This window comes from Lissotriton vulgaris, chromosome 5, assembly GCF_964263255.1.
Source record: "Lissotriton vulgaris chromosome 5, aLisVul1.2, whole genome shotgun sequence".
In the NCBI taxonomy this organism is placed as follows: Eukaryota; Metazoa; Chordata; class Amphibia; order Caudata; family Salamandridae; genus Lissotriton; species Lissotriton vulgaris.
In genome coordinates, this window is record NC_141693.1 from 196,074,496 (window position 1) to 196,093,262 (window position 18,767).

At 49.2% G+C, this 18,767-nt stretch overlaps 2 protein-coding genes across 2 annotated transcripts in view; one reads left to right on the top strand and one right to left on the bottom strand.

Moving 5' to 3' along the window:
* The window catches only part of DPP7 (dipeptidyl peptidase 7), a 1,540,287-nt gene that overhangs the window by 846,861 nt on the left and 674,659 nt on the right, over positions 1–18,767 (top strand). The gene's annotated exons all lie outside the window — the stretch shown is intronic.
* LOC147710463 (kelch-like protein 9) overlaps positions 1–18,767 on the bottom strand; it is a 256,008-nt gene that overhangs the window by 97,646 nt on the left and 139,595 nt on the right. The window contains exon 3 of the mRNA XM_086921149.1: positions 2,520–2,680. Within this exon, the coding sequence (XP_086777275.1) occupies positions 2,520–2,680 (161 nt within the window). The remainder of the gene's footprint in view (positions 1–2,519; positions 2,681–18,767) is intronic.

Sequence of the window (18,767 nt, forward strand, 5' to 3'; positions counted from 1 at the left end):
CAAATAAAACATATACAGCAAAATGGAAGAGATTTTGCCAGTGGTGTGCATCTCAAACTCTACATCACTTTACTGCCTGTAGAGCAAATACTCCTTTTGCATCTGGCCAAAGCAGGTCTCTCGCATGTGTCACTAAAGGTGCAGCTAGCAGCAATTTCAAGATAGAGAAGGGTTCCTAACCAACCATCGCTATGGTTGCAAAGAGTGATAAAAGAATTTCTCAAAGGGCTTTTCAGAGTGTTTCACCCAATTCAACACCCTCTAGTCCCTTGGCAGCTTAATACTGTTCTAACACAGCTCATGAAACCACCATTTGAACTAGTACATAAAGCGGAATTACAGTTCATTTCATGGAAAACGGCTTTGCTGTTAGCCCTCACGTTAGCTAGGAGGGTCAGCAAGATTCAAGCTTTCTCAATTGCAGTACCATTTCTTCAATTTCGGTAAGATAAAGAATTGCTAAGAACAAATCCAAAATTCATTCCGAAGGTCCCTTCCATTTTTCATCTCAAAGAACCTGTAGTGTTGCCTGCATTTTTTGGAAATCCTTCTTCGGAAGCGAAGAGAGCTCTACTCTCTCCAGACATTAAATGATATTTGAAATTCTACATTGACAGAACAAAGTCGTTTAGAAAAACAAACCAACTATTTGTAGCCTTTTCTGGGCTTAGAAAAGATCTAGCACTATCCAGATCTAGTATCTCGAGATGGATAACTTCTGACATTACCATATGCCACAAGAAAGCTGGAAAACCTCTGCAATCCAGAGTGCACGCTCATTCCACGAGAAAGATGGTAACTTTAGCAGCTCTGTTCGCGGGAGTGTCGCCTCCAGATATCTGCAGAGCGGCGACATTGAGAAATGTGCACACCTTTACTAGACACTATTGTCTAGACACTGCGTGGAAGGAGGATGCAGCATTGGGACAAGCAGTTCTCCGTCCTTTTTCAATAAGGTATTTCTCAAACTATATGGTTATATATCAAAGTATGGATGTATATATAAAACTATGCATATTTATAGTCACTCTTATATGAATATTGTCTTTGCATATACATTTTTCCCATTGCCTGTTTATTACTACTGGATGGCGTCCAAGAGTTTATATATCCTAATGATCAGGAGCAGAGCTCTGAGAAAATAGTGTTCTAGCCTGGAAATGCAAGTTGGTATGTGTACTGCTCTCTATTCTGATTCAAGCATGTGAATCTATGAAAGATTCAATACTGGAGAAAAAACTACTTACTTACCTGTAGACTATGTTTCTCTAGTATTATCTTTCATGGATTCACATGCGGCCCGCCCGCCTCCCCGTTTCTCAGGTAGACCATTTTATCTCTGGATATATCCTTGTCTCTCACTTGGGGCTGGAAATCTGAGGTATGATGGCTCTGATTGGCTGAGTTTTAGACCAAATAATGATGAGGTTTGGTTACCAAACAATGTGATTCCCTATGGGATTTTCTATGCATTTTTTTCTAGTACTGCTGTGGTCGTTCTGTTACCGTGAGACTACCACCATGACGACGGGGAAGATACAAGCATGTGAATCTATGAAAGATAATGCTGGAGAGCCATAGTATAAAGGTAAGTAACTAGTTTTTATTTCTGGCAGGAACATACCATTGGCATTGAATGATTGCATATTGGTATTTGAATGAATGATGTTAGGTATTTTCATTAGGAAAACTAGGGATCCCAGTCTTAATGAAAGCCTAGGCCCCCCTTCAGGGGCAGTTATAAGGCTGAAAGACTTTGACCCAGTAGATGTGGGAGCAATAACCACTCGAATGCATCCTATTTGTTTTTCTTCATCGTGTTGCCCTTCCACTAATAAAAGGAAAATTCATTGGGATGGTAATTAAGATGTTTACCCTTTCACACTGGATCCCTTTCTTCACTCCCTGTCAACCACAGGGAGCCCACTCGCCACTAGAAATTTCAATCAGGCTGGCCGATGATGAAGAATAACACCCAGCACGGTATGTGAGGCCATGCCTTAAAATGTTCTGTAACTCCCTGGCCCTGTGTATATCAAAACATAAGTGGACTCCAGGGTCTCCAACATAAGAGTAAATCCAAAATAAGAAACCTGACAAACTTTCGATAGTGTGGTTGTGTTTTCTACTTTGTGATTTATAGTGTATTTTGGGAGGACCCAAATAAAGACAGCCCAAGCCTCCCTTTTGTTCCTCTGAACCCCTGTTTCATAGAGGGGATCATTGGTAGTATCCATTGTAAATCTCATATTAATTAAAAAAATATGTATCACCATCCACGACAAACATCACTGGTATGTATTGTCTGCGAATGGAATATAAATTATTTCTACATCCACTTTCCAAAGCATGAGTATATTTCGTTTTTTTTAAATATCAGATATTCCTCCTCTGGCTATTTCTTAACAAATTATCTAAATTTTGAAAAATGTAATTTCTTTACATTCTTATTACGTTCAGATTATTAAATGAGTAGATTATTGAACATATAATTCTCCAAATATGTAGTATCGACTTACATCATTTAATGTTCGTCCGCCAAGGCAAAAAATTTGGTCTCCTATGGTAGCCATTCCATGATCGCAGCGTGCAAATGTCATGTTATGGTTTAATACCCATCTCCGTAGTCGCGGGAGATAACTGTGTAAATTGCTTGAAGCTTTGCCTGAAGAAAAACCTCCTTCAAAAAAAGAAAAAGTGTTACATTGATTCATGTAATTGACAGAAGGCTCCAATGCATTACATTTATGGAGAAAGGATGAGGGGAGATGAAAATGTTAGTGCATTCTGTTCAAAACCTGTAGTGCGCGAGTAATGTAAGATTCTACACATGGACTGAAACCTATCACTGGATATTTTATCTTGCATCATATAATATGCTATACATTTCTTGGAAATGATGGTGCGGTGGTATCTGCACCTCAGTCTTTTGGTGAATTCATTAGATATATTTTCCCGTTAGTTGTATGGAGCTTTGATAGTCGGCTTGAAGCGCTGTGAGGGAGTGAACATTAGGAATACATTCCAATTTGTGAAGCCAATGCGCCTCCAAAATTAGGACCGAGAAACAATAATTTTGATTAACTTAGTTTATTTTAGGATATTAATCCAGCCAGAATATATGCAGAATAAAAATAAAATCATCAAATACAGAAATATAGCTTGATGGCTGAAATGTGGCAGTAGGTTAAAGCGTAATAGACAGAAGATAGAAACAGCCACAGCACATATAAAGCAGATTGTCGCAATAAGGTGTTCCATATAGAAACCTCCCTTTTCTAGTCTAAACATAGTATAAGGGCAGAGTTTGTGAACTGGGGTGACCATAGAAGCTGTCAGCTTAGAATAGAACTTTTGTAGAAGATCAGGAAAATAAGAGACGGGATCAGCATAAAGCTTCTCCCTCAGGGAAAAGCCCAGTCCTACAATCCAGGGAAAGTCTGTCTAACTTAAACACCAATTAAATGTAGCAGTAGTTTCAAAAACATCCATATCTCCTTCTCACCACCAAGAACCAAGTTACTGAACATGAGAGTAGTCAACATACTCCCTAAGTTCCCATCTCATCGAAACTGGGACTGTAGCTGCCAACCTTTTTTTTTTTCTTCTTTATAATTTTTATTAAAGAAGGTGCAATACAACAACACAATACAAGATAGAAGCTCCATATCAAGACATTGTGCAGAATGGCAGGGCACATTCTGACATAGCCATATTCAATACAGTAAATGGCGAAAAGGCAGCAGACAAATCCTGAAGCATTGATGTGGCAGCGCAGTGCTTCTCAGGAAGAAAGTCACCTGGGCAGGCTAGCATGGGAGGCGGGAGCCCCAGGAGCAGAGGCGCAGAAGCAGTCAGAAATAAAATAGTCGGGGCTTGGCATAAACCAGCACCAGCGGCCGCCGTGGGCCAAGGGCCGGCGGGAAGCGCGGGGGAGGCCACACCGGGAGGGATCTACAGGCAGCGCATTCACTGGGCGGGAGCAGAAAAGGAAATCAGGTATCAGCCACAACCGCGGCCGCCACGGGCCCAGGGCGGGAAGGAAGCGCAGGGGAGGCAGCTCCGCTAGGAGAGGAGCGGGAAAGAAGGTAAGCAACCAGGGAGCCCCAAATGTCGACAGGCCGACATCTAGCAGGCATCACGTCCCAACAACTCAGAAAGGAGCGTTTGACAACGGGCGGCATTCTCCAGCCAGCTCGCAATCACCGGGGCGGGCCGACGACCCCAGCAAATAGCAACCCTACGTCTCGCCAGCACCAGGAGCATGGAGACCAGCCGGCGTGAAGCGTCAGGACACGGCTTGACAAAGCCATGGAGACAGAGAAGGGGGTCCTGGCGTACAGCTGCACCGGTAATTTCAGAGATAATGGAACAGACCTCTAGCCAGAACACCTGCACCCTAGGGCAGAGCCAGGACAGATGGGCAAAGTTCGCATCTGGTGCAGAGCATCGCATACAGGAGTCCTCCGGACTGAGCCCCAAGCGATGAAGATGCACTAGAGTGCGATAGAACCTGTGCAAAAACTTGAAGTGAATCAAGCGGAGCTGATAGTTCGGGGAAAGCTTGGTGGTTTGGCTGCAGCAGTAAAGCCAGTCGGCATCCGAGATATCCACGCCGAGATCCGCACTCCACGCCTCGCGTGCCCGAGTCGAGGAGATGGGAGAGGCCACCAAAGCGAAGGCGTACAATCTGGTAACAAGCTTGTGTGGGGACGCAGAAGTGTACACGAAATCCAGTGCCGGGAAAGTAGGCGGAGGTTGCGGAAAGGACGGGTGTAATTTCCGGCAGGTGGCAAGCAGCTGATAAAATAGGAGAGTGTCCATCAAGGAAGGGGACTCAGGAAGGGAGTAGAAGGAATTATCCGGGTATAGATCCACAACGGTCCTAAGGCCCCGCAACGCCACATGCCGAAACATACTAGAGGACTGCAGGGGCGGAAAATCCGGGTGGTCAACAATGGGTACCACATTGGCGGACAAAAAGGAGAGACCCGTAAGGCGGCGCAGAGATGACCATGCCCAGCGCAGCGTCTCCACAGTATTTACCTCCGCCCTGGGCCGCTCCGCAAGGGCGAACAATGCGATGGACAAGGGCCATGGGGAGGCAACATCCGATTCCACCGCGACGTGGGGCTGGTAAGGGGTAGGATGCAGCCAAAAATGAAGAAAGCTTGCTTGAGAGCAAAGAGCGTACAGACGAAAATCCAGAGTACCCAGCCCGCCGACCGACAGAGGCAGGGTTAGGATGTCGTAGGCAATCCTGGGCTGTCGCCCGGCCCAAACCATCGAGACCACCATCGAGCGGAGCCGACGGAAAAAGTAAGATGTGAGAGGAATAGGTATGTTAGAGAAGAGAGAAAGGAATTTGGGGAGGACCACCATCTTGGCTATGGCAACACGACCAGTCAGGGATAGCGGCAATCTACTCCACTGGGGGATTTTAGACTCAAACCAATCCACCTCACTTCCAAAGTTGGATCGCCAGAGCTCGTCCGGGTCCCTGCTCAGCCAAATGCCCAAGTAACGCGTGGGGCAGACGCCCACTCAAAAAGAAAGTCAGGCGCAAACGGGTGAGTGGCGTCTGTCAAAGGAAAGAGCACAGACTTACTCCAGTTGATCTGAATGCCCGAGAGCCCGCCAAACCAAATAAACTCCCGCACCAGGGGGCTGAGATTGTCCTGGGGATGGCGAACATAAAGAGTGACGTTATCAGCATGCATGGAGACCTGGAGGGAACGGGATGAAAAAACAATACCCCTGTGGGTGTGGTGCTGCCTCAGCCGGGCAGCTAGGGGTTCCATGGCGATGGCAAAAAGCATGGGCGATAATGGGCATCCCTGCCTGGTTCCAAGATAAATGCCAATGGGATCAGACACCAGTCCATTTATACGAAGCCGAGCTGTGGGGTCAGTGTATAGGAGTCGAATGTTCTGCAAACAATGGGTGCCAAAACCCATACGAACTAGGACATAAAAAAGGAAGGGCCATTCCAGGGTGTCCAACGACTTTGTGGCGTCAAGCAGTGCCGCTACGGCTGGAAGATCAGGGTTAATTTGGTGTAATACAGAGAAAATGGTGCGGAGCATATGGGAGGTAGCCCTGCCAGGGATGAAGCCAGATTGATCGGGGAGGGCAATGGTGGGCATTAGTAATAAAAGGCGAGAGGCAATCAGCTTGGCAAAGATCTTATTATCTATATTAATTAGGGAGAGGGGGCAATAGGAATCACACCGACCAGCAGGTTTGTTGGGCTTAAGAAGCAAAGTCAGCGAGGCCTCGCGGAGAGATGGCGGAAGCGTGCCTGTATCAAAGGATTTGTTGAACATGGCAGCTAGATGCGGCACCAGGAGAGAGGCAAACGTTTTATAAAAGGAGGCAGGCAGGCCGTCTAGGCCCGGTGCCTTGTCACTCGGGAGGCCGCTGATAGCCGCCAGTATATCCTCCTTCGAGAAGGGCACGTCGAGGAATTTGCAATGATAATCCGCCAGCCAGACCAGGGCGATGGACTCAAAGTATTGGTCAAACTCCACCGAAGGGGGAGAAGAACCCGCAGAGTAGTGACTGGAGTAGAAGGCTACGAAACGGGCCTTGATTTCCTCAGAGGACGTGGTGCGATCCGGGCCCCCATCACTGAGGGCCGTGATGTAAGAAGCAGCCCGCGGCAGGCACAATAAATTAGCAAGGGCACGCGCCGGGCGGTCCCCCTCCCTGAAACGGCGAGCTTGGCCTTCCCTGCCCAGAAAGGACAGCTCGCGGCCAGCTTCGTCCGAGAATTTGGAATGTTTTTGGCGCAGGAGCTCCAACATGTCAGGGCTAGGGCTATTCAGTAGAGCAGCATCCAAATCACAAATCTCTCCCTCCAACTTGGTTAGCGTCGAGCGAATAGACTGGAGAACACCGATTGCTTAGAGATGCACTCATCCCGAATAAATACCTTAAAGCTCTCCCAGAGGGTAGAGGCAGAATCAACGGATCCCTCGTTAAGCACAAAATAGTTAGTGATGGCGGTCTGGATTTCATCACAAAATACAGAGTCCCTAAGGGCGTTGGGGGGAAAGACGCCAAAAAAAGGCCGTTGCTGAGAACAGGGGGGTCGAATGAGAAGCCGGACCAGCGCATGATCGGAAAGGGTGTGGGCCATATGGGTGGCATCAATAGTCCCGGACAGGACTTCAGGCGAGGCGATCCAGAGGTCGATTCTTGACCAGCAGCCTCTCGCACCCGTTACGCAAGTTCCCTCCCTGGCTTCAGGGCGGAGATGACGCCAGAGGTCAAAGAGCGAATTGTCGGCCAAGATGGAGGACAGAGCAGAGGTGGCCAGCGGGTAAGACAGGTGAGAGCCCGATCGATCCAGCGTCGTGGAGAAGGCAACGTTAAAATCCCCACCCCAGATCACGGCAGCAGGACCGCAGGAGGAAATCAAATGCCAGATGTGGTGGAAGAAATCTGGATCGTCGGAGTTTGGGCTATACACCACGGCAATGGTGACCGGCTGAGCCAGCAAGAGACCGTGCAAGATCACGTACCTACCCTCCGGGTCTGTGAGGGCACTGGAAGTCTGCCAGGGGAGGCCACGGTGCAGCAGAATTGAGACCCCTTTGGCATAGGAGGAATAAGTGGAAGAGTGGGATTCCTCCCAGTAACGCGCATGAAGCCTAGAAACCGAGCGGGGAAGCAGGTGGGTTTCTTGTAGGTGACAAATGTCCACGCTGTGGCGCTGTAAATGGGCATGGGTCAAGCGAGCTTTGCGGTAATCATTCAGGCCACGGACATTCCATGTCCAGCACGTTAGATTAGCCATAAGAGGGGAGAGAAAGGGCTGCGCAGTGCGGGGCATGCCGCAGGGGACATAGTCATGTCAAACATCTGGTCACAGCGCGGGGTTCGGGAGACCTATTGGAAGGTGTATGACCGGCAGCAGCCCAGGGGAGCATAAGCCAGCACAGGGAGAGCGGTCTCGCGCACCAAGGATAAGGAGCACTAAGGATGCAACATACGCGCCATCGTAATGCAGCTGACAAATTGAGAAGGGAATAGAGCCACAGTAGTAAGAAAAAGCCAAAACATATAGTGGAGCACCTTGCACAAAATTCAAAGAAACATAGCTTCGAGCATAGCACAGCGTCTACAAAGGAGCAAACATAGACAATCAGACTCAACAGATAGGCAGCAAAACAGAGCCACCACCCCACTAAAGAAACAAAACCACCTCCCCACCCACCCGTTCTCAACAGACCAATTGCTCCGCAGCACAGGAATACATAATCTCAAGCATAGCACAGTGTTTGCAATGGAACGTGCAGTGACAAAAAGCAGCAACAGAAAGACAGTACAACAAAACCACCACCTTGCAAGAGGAACAGAACCAACCACCCACCCCCCACAGACCGCAGACCAAGCTCCGCGCAAAACAGAACAATCAAAAACCCCACTGTGCCCAACCCCCCCCCCCCCCCCCCCCCCCGACACTCCAACCCCCCAAGCAGGCTGAGAAGACCCCCACCCCACCCAGGGAACCCAGAAGTTGGACAGGGCAACCAAACAACAGAAGCAGGAATCATCCCAGTTGGGGCATGGCAGGACTCGGCGGACACCCCTGCGGTAAGGCAGGGTGGCCAAGCTCAAACAAACGGCAGCCTCTTGAAGAAAGAGAAAAATAAAAAAATATGTCTACACTACACAGTAATCATAAAAATGAGCAAGGACTAATACCAACTGTAGAGAGGAGAGCAAATTACAAAAGAAAAACAATGAGGATCAGGAAAAAATCACAGACATTCGTTGTACAATACGCAGTAATTGAGGCCCACACAGACGGTGAGAGGAGAAAAAACCTGGCGTGCATGGAGTCCGTAGCCGGTACCAAATCACAAAGGAAACGCAATAGTGCCCAGACAGACCAATCAATCATTGTCACTTAGGTGGTTGGTGGCTTCAGGTGAGGATCCGGAGGGGGGAGTTTCTGTATTCCTTGTCCAGGCGCTTGGTGAAAGCGAGTGCCTCCCTTTGGGTCGGGGAAGACCAGTGTCTTGGAGCCCTGGCGGACCCTCAGCTTCGCCGGATAGGCCAGGAAGTAGGATACTTTGTGTTTCTGAAGGATTCGCTTGGCAGGTAGAAATTCCCTCCTAGCGGTCTGAACTGTCAGGGTGTAATCAGGATAAAATGAGAGGGTATTGCCTTGATGTGTGATGGTGCCCCTGTCTCTTGCGGCCCGGAGGATGGCATCGCGGTCGCGAAAGTTCAGAATCTTAGCAACTATGGGGTGTGGAGGCATACCAGGGTGGGGTCGCGGGCCAAGGGGTGAGCTCGCTCCACGACAAAGAAAGTTGAGAGGACGTCTCCAAATAGCTCCCTGATGAGGTTTTCCACGAAGTCCTCCATCTTAGAATAAGTAGGAGGTTGCTCCGACGGGAGCAAGCCTCCAAATCCTCGTTTTTCTCGCGGATGATAGCAAGGATTTTGTCCATTTGGAGCAGCTTGTCTGTCCTGGGTGGCCGCATCTTCAGCATCAGAAACCCTAGTCTCGACATGGAGGAGCCTGTTGTCGTGGTATCAACCCGGGCCTTCACAGAGTCAAGACGAGCGGAGAGCTGTTCCAGTTGAGAGGCGATACCGGTAACGGCCGATTTCACCTCCAGCATGATATCCTTAAGGTCATCATCGCGGCCAGGGAGAGCGTCCGGAACCCCAGCCGAGTCCGTCCCCTCCGAGCCCGCACAGTCCTGACGGGAAGACTTGCGAAGTGCAAAGGCGATCTTGGGCTGCCTGGGGTCCGACTTCCCCATAGTAGAGCAAAGCGCCGTAGGTCCAGCAGGCAAAGAGGGGAAGACAAGACTCAAGGTGGAAGGGGAAGCTCAGGAGGTCCCCGCTGGAGACGGAGAGGTCAGGGAGCCGAGTACACCAGCAGATTCACAACCCTCGTCGCGTGGTGCGGCAGTGTAGGTAAGCGGGAGATGTACCAAACAGGTGGAGCCGCTCACGCTTGGCCAACAGCTTCAGGGGGGCGCACCCCCGCAGGAGGTCCCAGAACCCAGGACGCCGGCTCCAGGACCCAGCCAGGCCACAGCAGGAAAGCAAAAGCGGGCACAGCTGGAGGAGGAAATATCAAGGGAGAGCTTCCAAAGGCGACGTCACCCCCAGCTTCATGAGGATTGCGCATGCAGGTAAGTCAGAGACACAGGACACCGGAGGAGCCGCCCACACACTGCCACCACCAGCAGAGGAAAGATGCCACAGCGGAAAGGCCTCCAGGTAGGGGTGGCGGGACGGTGAAGGCAAACGTAGCACTAGAGTGGGAGATCCAGGTGGCAGGAGACGATGCAACAATCACCAGTGGTAGGCGTCGGCAGTCAACAGGCCAGGCTGCAGCAGGAGAACATCGGCGACAGCCGGACCGCGGGTGGCCAACAGCGGAAGCAGCAGGCCAAGTCCCGGACCGCAACCAGACCAAGGCGTCCGGCGGTCGTCTTCCAAGGCTTGAGGTGACAGGAAGGAGGGCGACGGCAGGCGCGGCCCAGCGCAACACACCGCCGCCGGGATGGGCCTCTCCGCGAGCCAGGAGTATGCCTCAGCAGGGCCGGGAACCCCTCCGGGCCAGGCAGTACGGCAGCAGGGATCACGGCGCCGCCGCAGCCAGCCTCGCACTGGAGGCCCCCACCGCGACGTCAGCACGATGGTGGGCCCCCCTGCGTGGTCCGACACCGGCCCAGGGTGCGAGAGTCAGCGCCCGCAAAGGAAGAGACACGGCCGGAGGGGGCCAAGGGGAGCCACCACACCGCCACCCCAATCCCAGCGGACCCGCGCTCCCAGGCGGACCCAGCACAAGGCCGAGGTGAGCGCCCGGCCCCAACTAGGCCGCAACTCAGCAAGACCGGGCCAGGCGGCAGGGAGCCTCCAGCCCCCCGCTCCCGCTCCCCCAGGGCGCCACTCACAGCGGGTCAGCCGCGGACGGCTCCCCAACACCGCGGTCCGCGGCCGGCAGCCTCGATGAATGAATGCAGGCAGTGACGGGGCGCGAGTCCCAGCATCAGCCCCGAGGTCCGGATCTCCACACCGGCAGCCCCAAAAGCCGCCGGAAGGGTAACAGGCTTATCACCTCTCTCCCACAAGTCGGTAGGAGGTAGCGCAGTGCAGCAAGTAAAGCGTTGGCTGAAGGATTTTGTCGGATTAGGAGCTTGGCCGGCAGAGCCCACTCAGAGTGCGGCCATCTTGCAGCCGACCAATCCACGCCCCCCCCCCCCTGTAGCTGCCAACCTTGAGCTCCCCATCACCCTGGCATGCGATAAATTGAAGGTCTCCTTGAAGCATTATTTTCTCAGAGATTGTTGCCAACTTCCTCCCTGCAGTCTTCTCTGTCTGTTGTCCAATACAAAGACTAAGTCTTTCCCTAGCTAATGAGAAACATAACACACCGGCCATGAATAAAACTAGGGTTTCCATAGCCTGTAATACCAGGAGGACATGTACTCAGTACTGACTTCCTTTTTTACAATGTGGTGCATTTTTGAGACTTGAAGTATGCATTTACTTCCATACCTTGCTGCAGTGCAGAGTTCTTCAAACTTCTTTTACTCTGAGTCCCCCTAAGCAAAATGTTTTGTGGCAAGGATTGGGGGACATGGCTGCATTCAAGGAGCGGGGCTTATGAGATGATTTCAGGAATACCTTTTCTATACCTTATGAACTGCACTAAATTTGAGACTTATTGAACAGCAAATGCATCAAACAAAAACAGATATTATCCCAAACAAACTGCTCCCCATAATTTAGCTGTTGTTACCCCCTCACACTCTTTGACCCCAATGGAACTACACCTGCTGCACTAATGATAACTGCAGTCCTGAGTAGCAGGCTATCTCCCCTGCATCCTTTACCTCTTCCCCACCATGACTGATCCTCACCTTGTTCCTAATGCATGAAAGGAAAATAGGCTCTGAAGCCCCTTTTTAAAGGTAGACCATAATAATAGTGATGCAGTGGGCCCCTCAAATCCCTCTGCCGCAGTCCTTCTGCATCAGCTTCCTTAATGATAACCAGCAGTTGCCACTTGCACACTTGGCAGCAATACCAGCTTCACTAATGAATATACCTTTAAAAAAATACTTATATTGTCCCCTTCTTTGGGGTATCTCTGAAGAAGTAGTCTCTGACCATTTGTAAGCACACAAATGCGTCCCCATACAATACTACCTATTCTGGACCTTCTCTTTGACAATATCTATGAATGTCGCTCCTTTCCTCTGTCTCCTAGACCATTACTGGGAGGCCCCAGGGAAAGAGAGGATTGGGGATCTGGATCTGAATGCAACCCTGCTGGCCTACTACCTACCACACCATGGATTCAGCTTTCACACTGCCCCTAAATGGTTAATACTGATTCTGAGATGCCTCTGCCTGAAATCGTAGGGTGTGGTGATAGTGCAGAAAGTTAAAAAAGAAACCAACCTTCCTACCAGCCGTTAATTGATTGAGTCACTTAAAGCTAGGGCCACTGGAATTATGAGTTTCTGCAGCAGCAGCGTTTTCCACATAATTATCAGCTCACTACATTTGCTACACAATCTGCAGATTAAAAAAAAACTTGGTTCTAGTTCAAACAAAACAAAGTTACTTAAAGCGTGACAACGGAGCAGAGGAAGTCCTTTTGCAAAGATTGACTGGTACTCTTGTAGATGCTTACTGCTGTATTTTGGTGTTAAACTGGTACTAATGAGGTGAAATATTTTCCCTGACCGCGTTACCTTGAGTTAATATGACAAAATAATGAAGTAATGCTAACCAAAAAATGTGGCGCATTGTGCCACATATTTCACTTTTTTGCTGCAGAATTTAGTCAAATCTGCATAATGTGGTTCTCTTCTACTGAATAATTACAGTGGCTCTGCTTAAAGATTCATGGTGGCAAAGATTTATTAGCCAGGTCTTGAGGAGTCTTCTGAAGGTCAGTAGGTCTTGGGTCTGTCGTATGTTGGTGGGGAGGGTGTTCCAGGTCTTGACTGCGAGGTGGGAGAAGGATCTGCCACCGTAGGTCATTCTTCGGATGTGGGGGGTTGTGGCGAGGGCGGCGGAGCAGAGCTGGCGGGTGGGGGCATAGAAGGAGAGTTGTCTGAGGTAGGCTGGTCCTGTGTTATGGAGAGCTTTGTGTGCGTGGATGAGGCGCTTGAAGGTTATCCTCTTGTTGACGGGGAGCCAGTGCAGGTCTCTTAGGTGGGGTGTGATGTGGCTGCGGCAGGGGATGTCAAGAATCATACGTGCTGAGGCGTTCTGGATGCGTTGTAGCCGTCTCAGGAGCTTGGCCGGGGTTACAGCGTAGAGGGTGTTTCCGTAGTCTAGTCTGCTGGTGATGAGGGCCTGTGTGACCGTTCTTCTTGTTTCGGTGGGGCTCCACTTGAAGATCCTGCAGAGCATTGGGAGGGTGTTGAAGCAGGATGAGGAGACGGCGTTGACCTGCTTGGTCATGGAGAGGGGGGAGTTGAGGATAACCCCTAGGTTGCGTGCGTGGTTGGTGGGTGTCAGGGCTGTTTCGAGTGTTGTCGGCCACCAGGGCGAGGGTGTTGGTGCAGTCGTCGATCCACTGTCTGAGGTTGCAGGCGGCGGTGTCAGGGTCGTCGATGGGTGGGCTCTGGGTTAGCTGGTCTTCAGTGATTTTGCCCCAGCAGCGACGGGGCATCTGTTGGGTGCGTTAGTGCGTGGTGGGCTTCCTGAAGGTGAAATGGATGTAGTGATGGTGGGTCCAGTGGAGTTCGGTGGTGTGGTTGAAGGAGACGTGGGGGCTTGCAGAGAAGATGGGGTCAAGCGTGTGGCCAGCAGAGTGGGTGGGTGTCTCCGAGGAGGATGTAGTCCATGGAGGCGAGGGCGTGTGTGCTGATGAAGTCGACGATGGCGTCGCTGAACTGTGGTCTGGGTCCGGGGGGTCTGTAGAGGAGGGTTCCTCTGAGGGTGGATCTGAAGTGCAGGTGTTCAGCGGTGCTGAGGGTGTCGTCGGAGTTGGTCGAAACTCTGAGGGTGTTCTTGTGGATGATGGCGATTCCTCCTCTTACTCCGTTGGTGCGGTCTCTGCAGGGGCTCTTGTAGCCTTCCGGGATGGCTATGTCGTGGGCTGAGGCGGGGTTCAGCCAGGTCTCCGTTAAGAAGGCGACGTCTGGGGGCGTTGAGTCGAGAAGGTCCCAGAGTTCGGCGGCTTGTTTGCGGGCGGAGCGGGTGTTGAGAAGGATACATCTGAGGTGGTCGGGTTCTTTGGTTGGCGGTTTGGCTGACTGGATGCTAGTGTAGCTGCAGTCCCGGCAGGTGAAGTGCCCCTGGGTGCGCTTCGGGGTGGCAGGTGTGTTCTCGTCCAGGGCTGAGTGCGTGGAGGGTGTTGGCGTCGTAATGGATTTGGGTGTTGTGGCGTCTGTGGGGACCAGGGGCTCTGGCGCTGGATGCGGTCCGGGCGCAGACGGGCTTGCCGGCACGCGCCAGCGGCGCGGCCACATAGCAGCTGCCATAAGAAGGGGAGGTGGGAGGGAGGAGCAGCTGGGTGGGGGGAAAAGGGCAAATGGGAGCAGGGGGGAGGCCGCAGGGGATGCAGGACCGACGAGGGGGCAGGGGGTGAGCGGGCGCAGGGGAAGGCAAGCACAGGCCATGGTACAGGACACCAAAAATACAGAGAGTACAATAATTAAGAGTGTTTAAACAATATTAACCGTTACAAGATATGGGTACAAAAGATACAAAAACAGAGGAACAGAGCAGACCAGGGCCTACCAGGCGGGCTTCGAACTCGGCAGCAGCTAGGTAGAATCACAGGCGCAGACAGGTGGAGCTACTCTGCGTGGGGAGCGACCTGCCTGGATGCAGGGTCAAGAGTCGCCCTATGTAATGTAAGAGTATTATCAAAAAGTATATTTTGTAAGAACTTATCTCACACATTGCATCATTTTGCAATAGCCTAGCTTAGAGCATGTAAATACTGTTTTAAAATAACAACGCACATACTCACAGTGCTTTCTGCAACAGGCTGGGACCTAATAGCACTATAACAGGGCCAATGGAATTATGCGGCAGGAGAAGATCAAATTAAGCAGCATGGTTGACTAAATTCTGCAGAAAGCAAAGGCGAAATATGCTCCTTATTTTGTGATAGCATTATTGCATTTTTTTGCAATTTGTACACTTGTTAACACTGTCCTGGCCTTTATTGCCCCTCATAAGTACCACATTAACACCCACATCTAGTAATAAGCAACAGAACAGTGACCAATCAACCTTTAGAAAGGGCCTTCCACTATGAGGTAACGTATTTGCTGCATTTTGTAGTAACGTTTGAACCGTTTGAGCTAGAAACAAGTTTTTTTTTAATCTGCAAATTATACAGCAGATGAAGGAGTATATGGCAAATGTGGGAAATCCATAACTACGTGCTATGAGTGCAGGATGAGCGTGAAAGGACGGGTGAGAATGAGGAGTGAGTTGTCTGACTGCAGGGTAATTCTCAGACGTTTGAAGTAAATCAGCATGTTATTGACAGTGGCGTAGGGTATCAGATATAGTTAAACTATTGCTATTATGGCCGTACAGTGATGACCAAACTGCGTGGGTGATAGATTTCATGACACAGAATGTTTATTTAACGGTTACACGCTGTGGAATAAAGACCTGTAATACCAAGAGCCACGTGGTAATTTGCATATACCCTTGGTGGGAGGACATTAAAATTTGCGACGAGGGTGGAATTACGTAAGCCCCTCGAACTGAAGAACCAAGAGTGCTCTCCCGGAGAGTTTGCCATGATCCTGCAGACTTCTCGTGCATGCCACGGGTGCCTCAGTCAAAGTGAAAATCAATGGTTGGCATATGTGGAGTCAAAGCGCCAATTCAGCCAGTGCAAGGAGTGTGAAGAAAGTGATTTTTTTTTGTCCCCGCCTAGAAATCTGCTGGTGATGTCAAGACAAGACATGCTGTGCCACAGCCTGACACAGAGCTGTCATTCATACAGTATAACAAAACTACAAGCAGCGACAACCAGGTACACTGAAACCCTAATGGTCGAGATAGCCAAGTGCAAGAAAGCGCTATAAGCGAAAACCTTGCTGACACAAAGAAAAGCAGTAGAAACCAGGTACCATGCAAAGAGGTGAGAAGGGTGAAGAACCCGTGCAAAAAACCATGCGGCCACTCACCGCCAAAGAAGGAGATAGCGCAACAAGGCCAGAGAGTGGGCATAATGACCAACATTTCAGCACACGGCTAATGCTTCAGAAGGTACCAATAGAAGCGGGCAGCAGACACTGCTGGAGCGAGCTCTGCTGCTGACAGCAGAAACTTTTACAGGTTATGATGCTTCTGCATTCCTGTGATCTTTGTTTTGGGCTAGTAGATGCACTGCTGCCAATTTTTCAAAGAGGTTGGCAGTCAAGTAGAGACCCTGTGACTGTGTGATAGTGGTTGACATCTTGCGATAATGAAGATATCTTCTAATGTTTAGTGGACTATGGGATGTTATTTTAAGATAAGGGGTGATGAAGGCATGTTGAAATGAAGTGCATACAGTAATTAGAGACACAATACGGAGACACAGGAGTGTTGGCGTTGCTGGTATCAAGTACTAGCAGACATCCATCTATGATAGTTATGTTGATGAAGTTTTCCATTTTGGTAGAGGATTGTTTCTTCTCAGGCTTTTTAATGTCCTCTATAGACAATGATATGAAGGGAAAGAGCCAGGCAAGAATATCAGAAGACTGGTCGCCGATTTCTGTGGAAACCTGCTGTTTATTAGTCTCGGGCAGTGAAAATCTTATAATAATAATAATTATTCAGCATTTTGGCTTTTGAGGGTTCCATTTTGTTTCAATTTAAAGTAAGCTTGAATGTCTTTTATGCAGTTGAACAGCTTTCTAAATGTTGACATGTTACTATTTCTTAAGACCACTACTCTTTTTAAATAGGAAAGTTACTTTTGTTGAAGAATAAGGTGGTTTACTTGTATGCAATTAACTCTAAATATTTGCTGGTGTTCCTCCATTTTGTTTCTAGTGCACAATCCTTGGCTTTAAGGAGTTTCACTTTTGGGGTGAATTAAGGTGAGTCCCCTTTCTTTTGTTTACGACGGACTATTGATCCTAGATCCAAGCCTATGTGAAATGTGGACTATATGATACAACTAGAGAGGCATGGTCAGGAAAGTTTATGGTGCCTTTAAACGCAATAACTAAAGGAGACACTTTGAATGGTGCCTTGTTCGCTTGAGAGTTGTCTGTCACAAGTTGTGCGATAGGATTTTGTGCCCAGAGATTTCAGATAAATACTTCAAACAATGTAGAAACAGTAATTAATATAATGGTGTGATGTAATACATCCATGTCAAATGTGGGTGTCATTTAAGAAGCTTGTGGTGTCTTTTTATTGCTCACATCAAACACAAGGTCTTTATTGCTGGGAATGGCGGATAAAATGCGTGTTGAAATCAATCAATTAAGGTTCTTTTTGGTGATTTAGACTGAGTTACTTACAGCTTAGTGAAGATATTATTGTCAAATTTCAAGCACTTGTCAGTGGTTCCTGTGAGTTACAGCTACTGATTGTGGCAGGATAGTGAAATAAGGCAGTATATTGGGAGCACCTTTCTGGTCATGTGCCAAGTACGGTGTGTGCCAGCACCACTCATCTGTCATAGTGTTTCGAATGCCAGGGATACCCTCAAGCAAGCGTTGTTCATATGCCAAGGCAGCACATTTTTCAAAACACAAGTGTGGCTGCTCCTGTACCACCTCTGCTCCTGCACTAAGGCTATTCATTGTGTCAAAGTTTCTAAACATGCATTGGTGTGATACCTGCAGGGTGATGCCACATAAAAGGATTGCTGATAGTAAAAGGGTGCCCATGTGCCAATTTTGTTTACATGCCATTTGTTTACTATTTCCACTACTGTGCACGTATCAAGCAACCTGTGTTGCAGTGGAGCAGTACATCATATCTGCTAATGCTCCAGTGTGATTTGTCTGCCAAGGCTGCAAATGTACCACCGGTGTTCACGTGCTTGGTTGTTCACTGCTGGAGGGCTGCCTTTGCAACTAAATTAGTTCTACTAGGTTCCTTGTGTGGCTGCTGATTCTGCAGGTGCTTGGTTTTTCAGTGTGCCAATGGGTTGTACTGTTTTTCAGAGCTCTTTATTTGATTGGGCTGCCCATGGACAACGGGCCCACAGGTACCAGGGCTGCCTATGTGGTCAGCGATACGATATGCATGCCTTTTCAGTGTTCCAAGGCTTCCCACATGACAGGTACTCTCACTTACCAGGGTACTCATACGTCTGTGTTCTGCCAGATGCCTATGCCAGAGGTTCCTGCTATGTTGCATGTCACTTTAGTAGCTCTGTATGCCAAAGATGCCCATGTACTGGGGAGCAAGTGTTAGGGCTGCTAATTTAAACTGGCCAGCTTGATAAAGCGTGATAGTTTCTCTAGTTAATGGGTTGCTCATGTCTCGGGCTACCGCTCTGTCAGGGGTTCTCGTTTGACATTGATACCCAAGAGCCCTGTAAAGCGCTCTGATACCCTAACGGGTCACATTTGCAAACATAAAACACTAAATAAAATAAAATAAGAGCCTGGGATGCTTATAGGTCAGGGCTTCCCATGTAACTGGGCTGCTCAGTATCTCAGAGTTACTGAATTCTTCACATTGTTGTGAATGTATCTAGGATCCTAATTAAATATTCCTGATTCATGCCCTTATGTGGTTATAACAAATCATATCCTTATAAAGGCATAAGAATCATATCCATATTT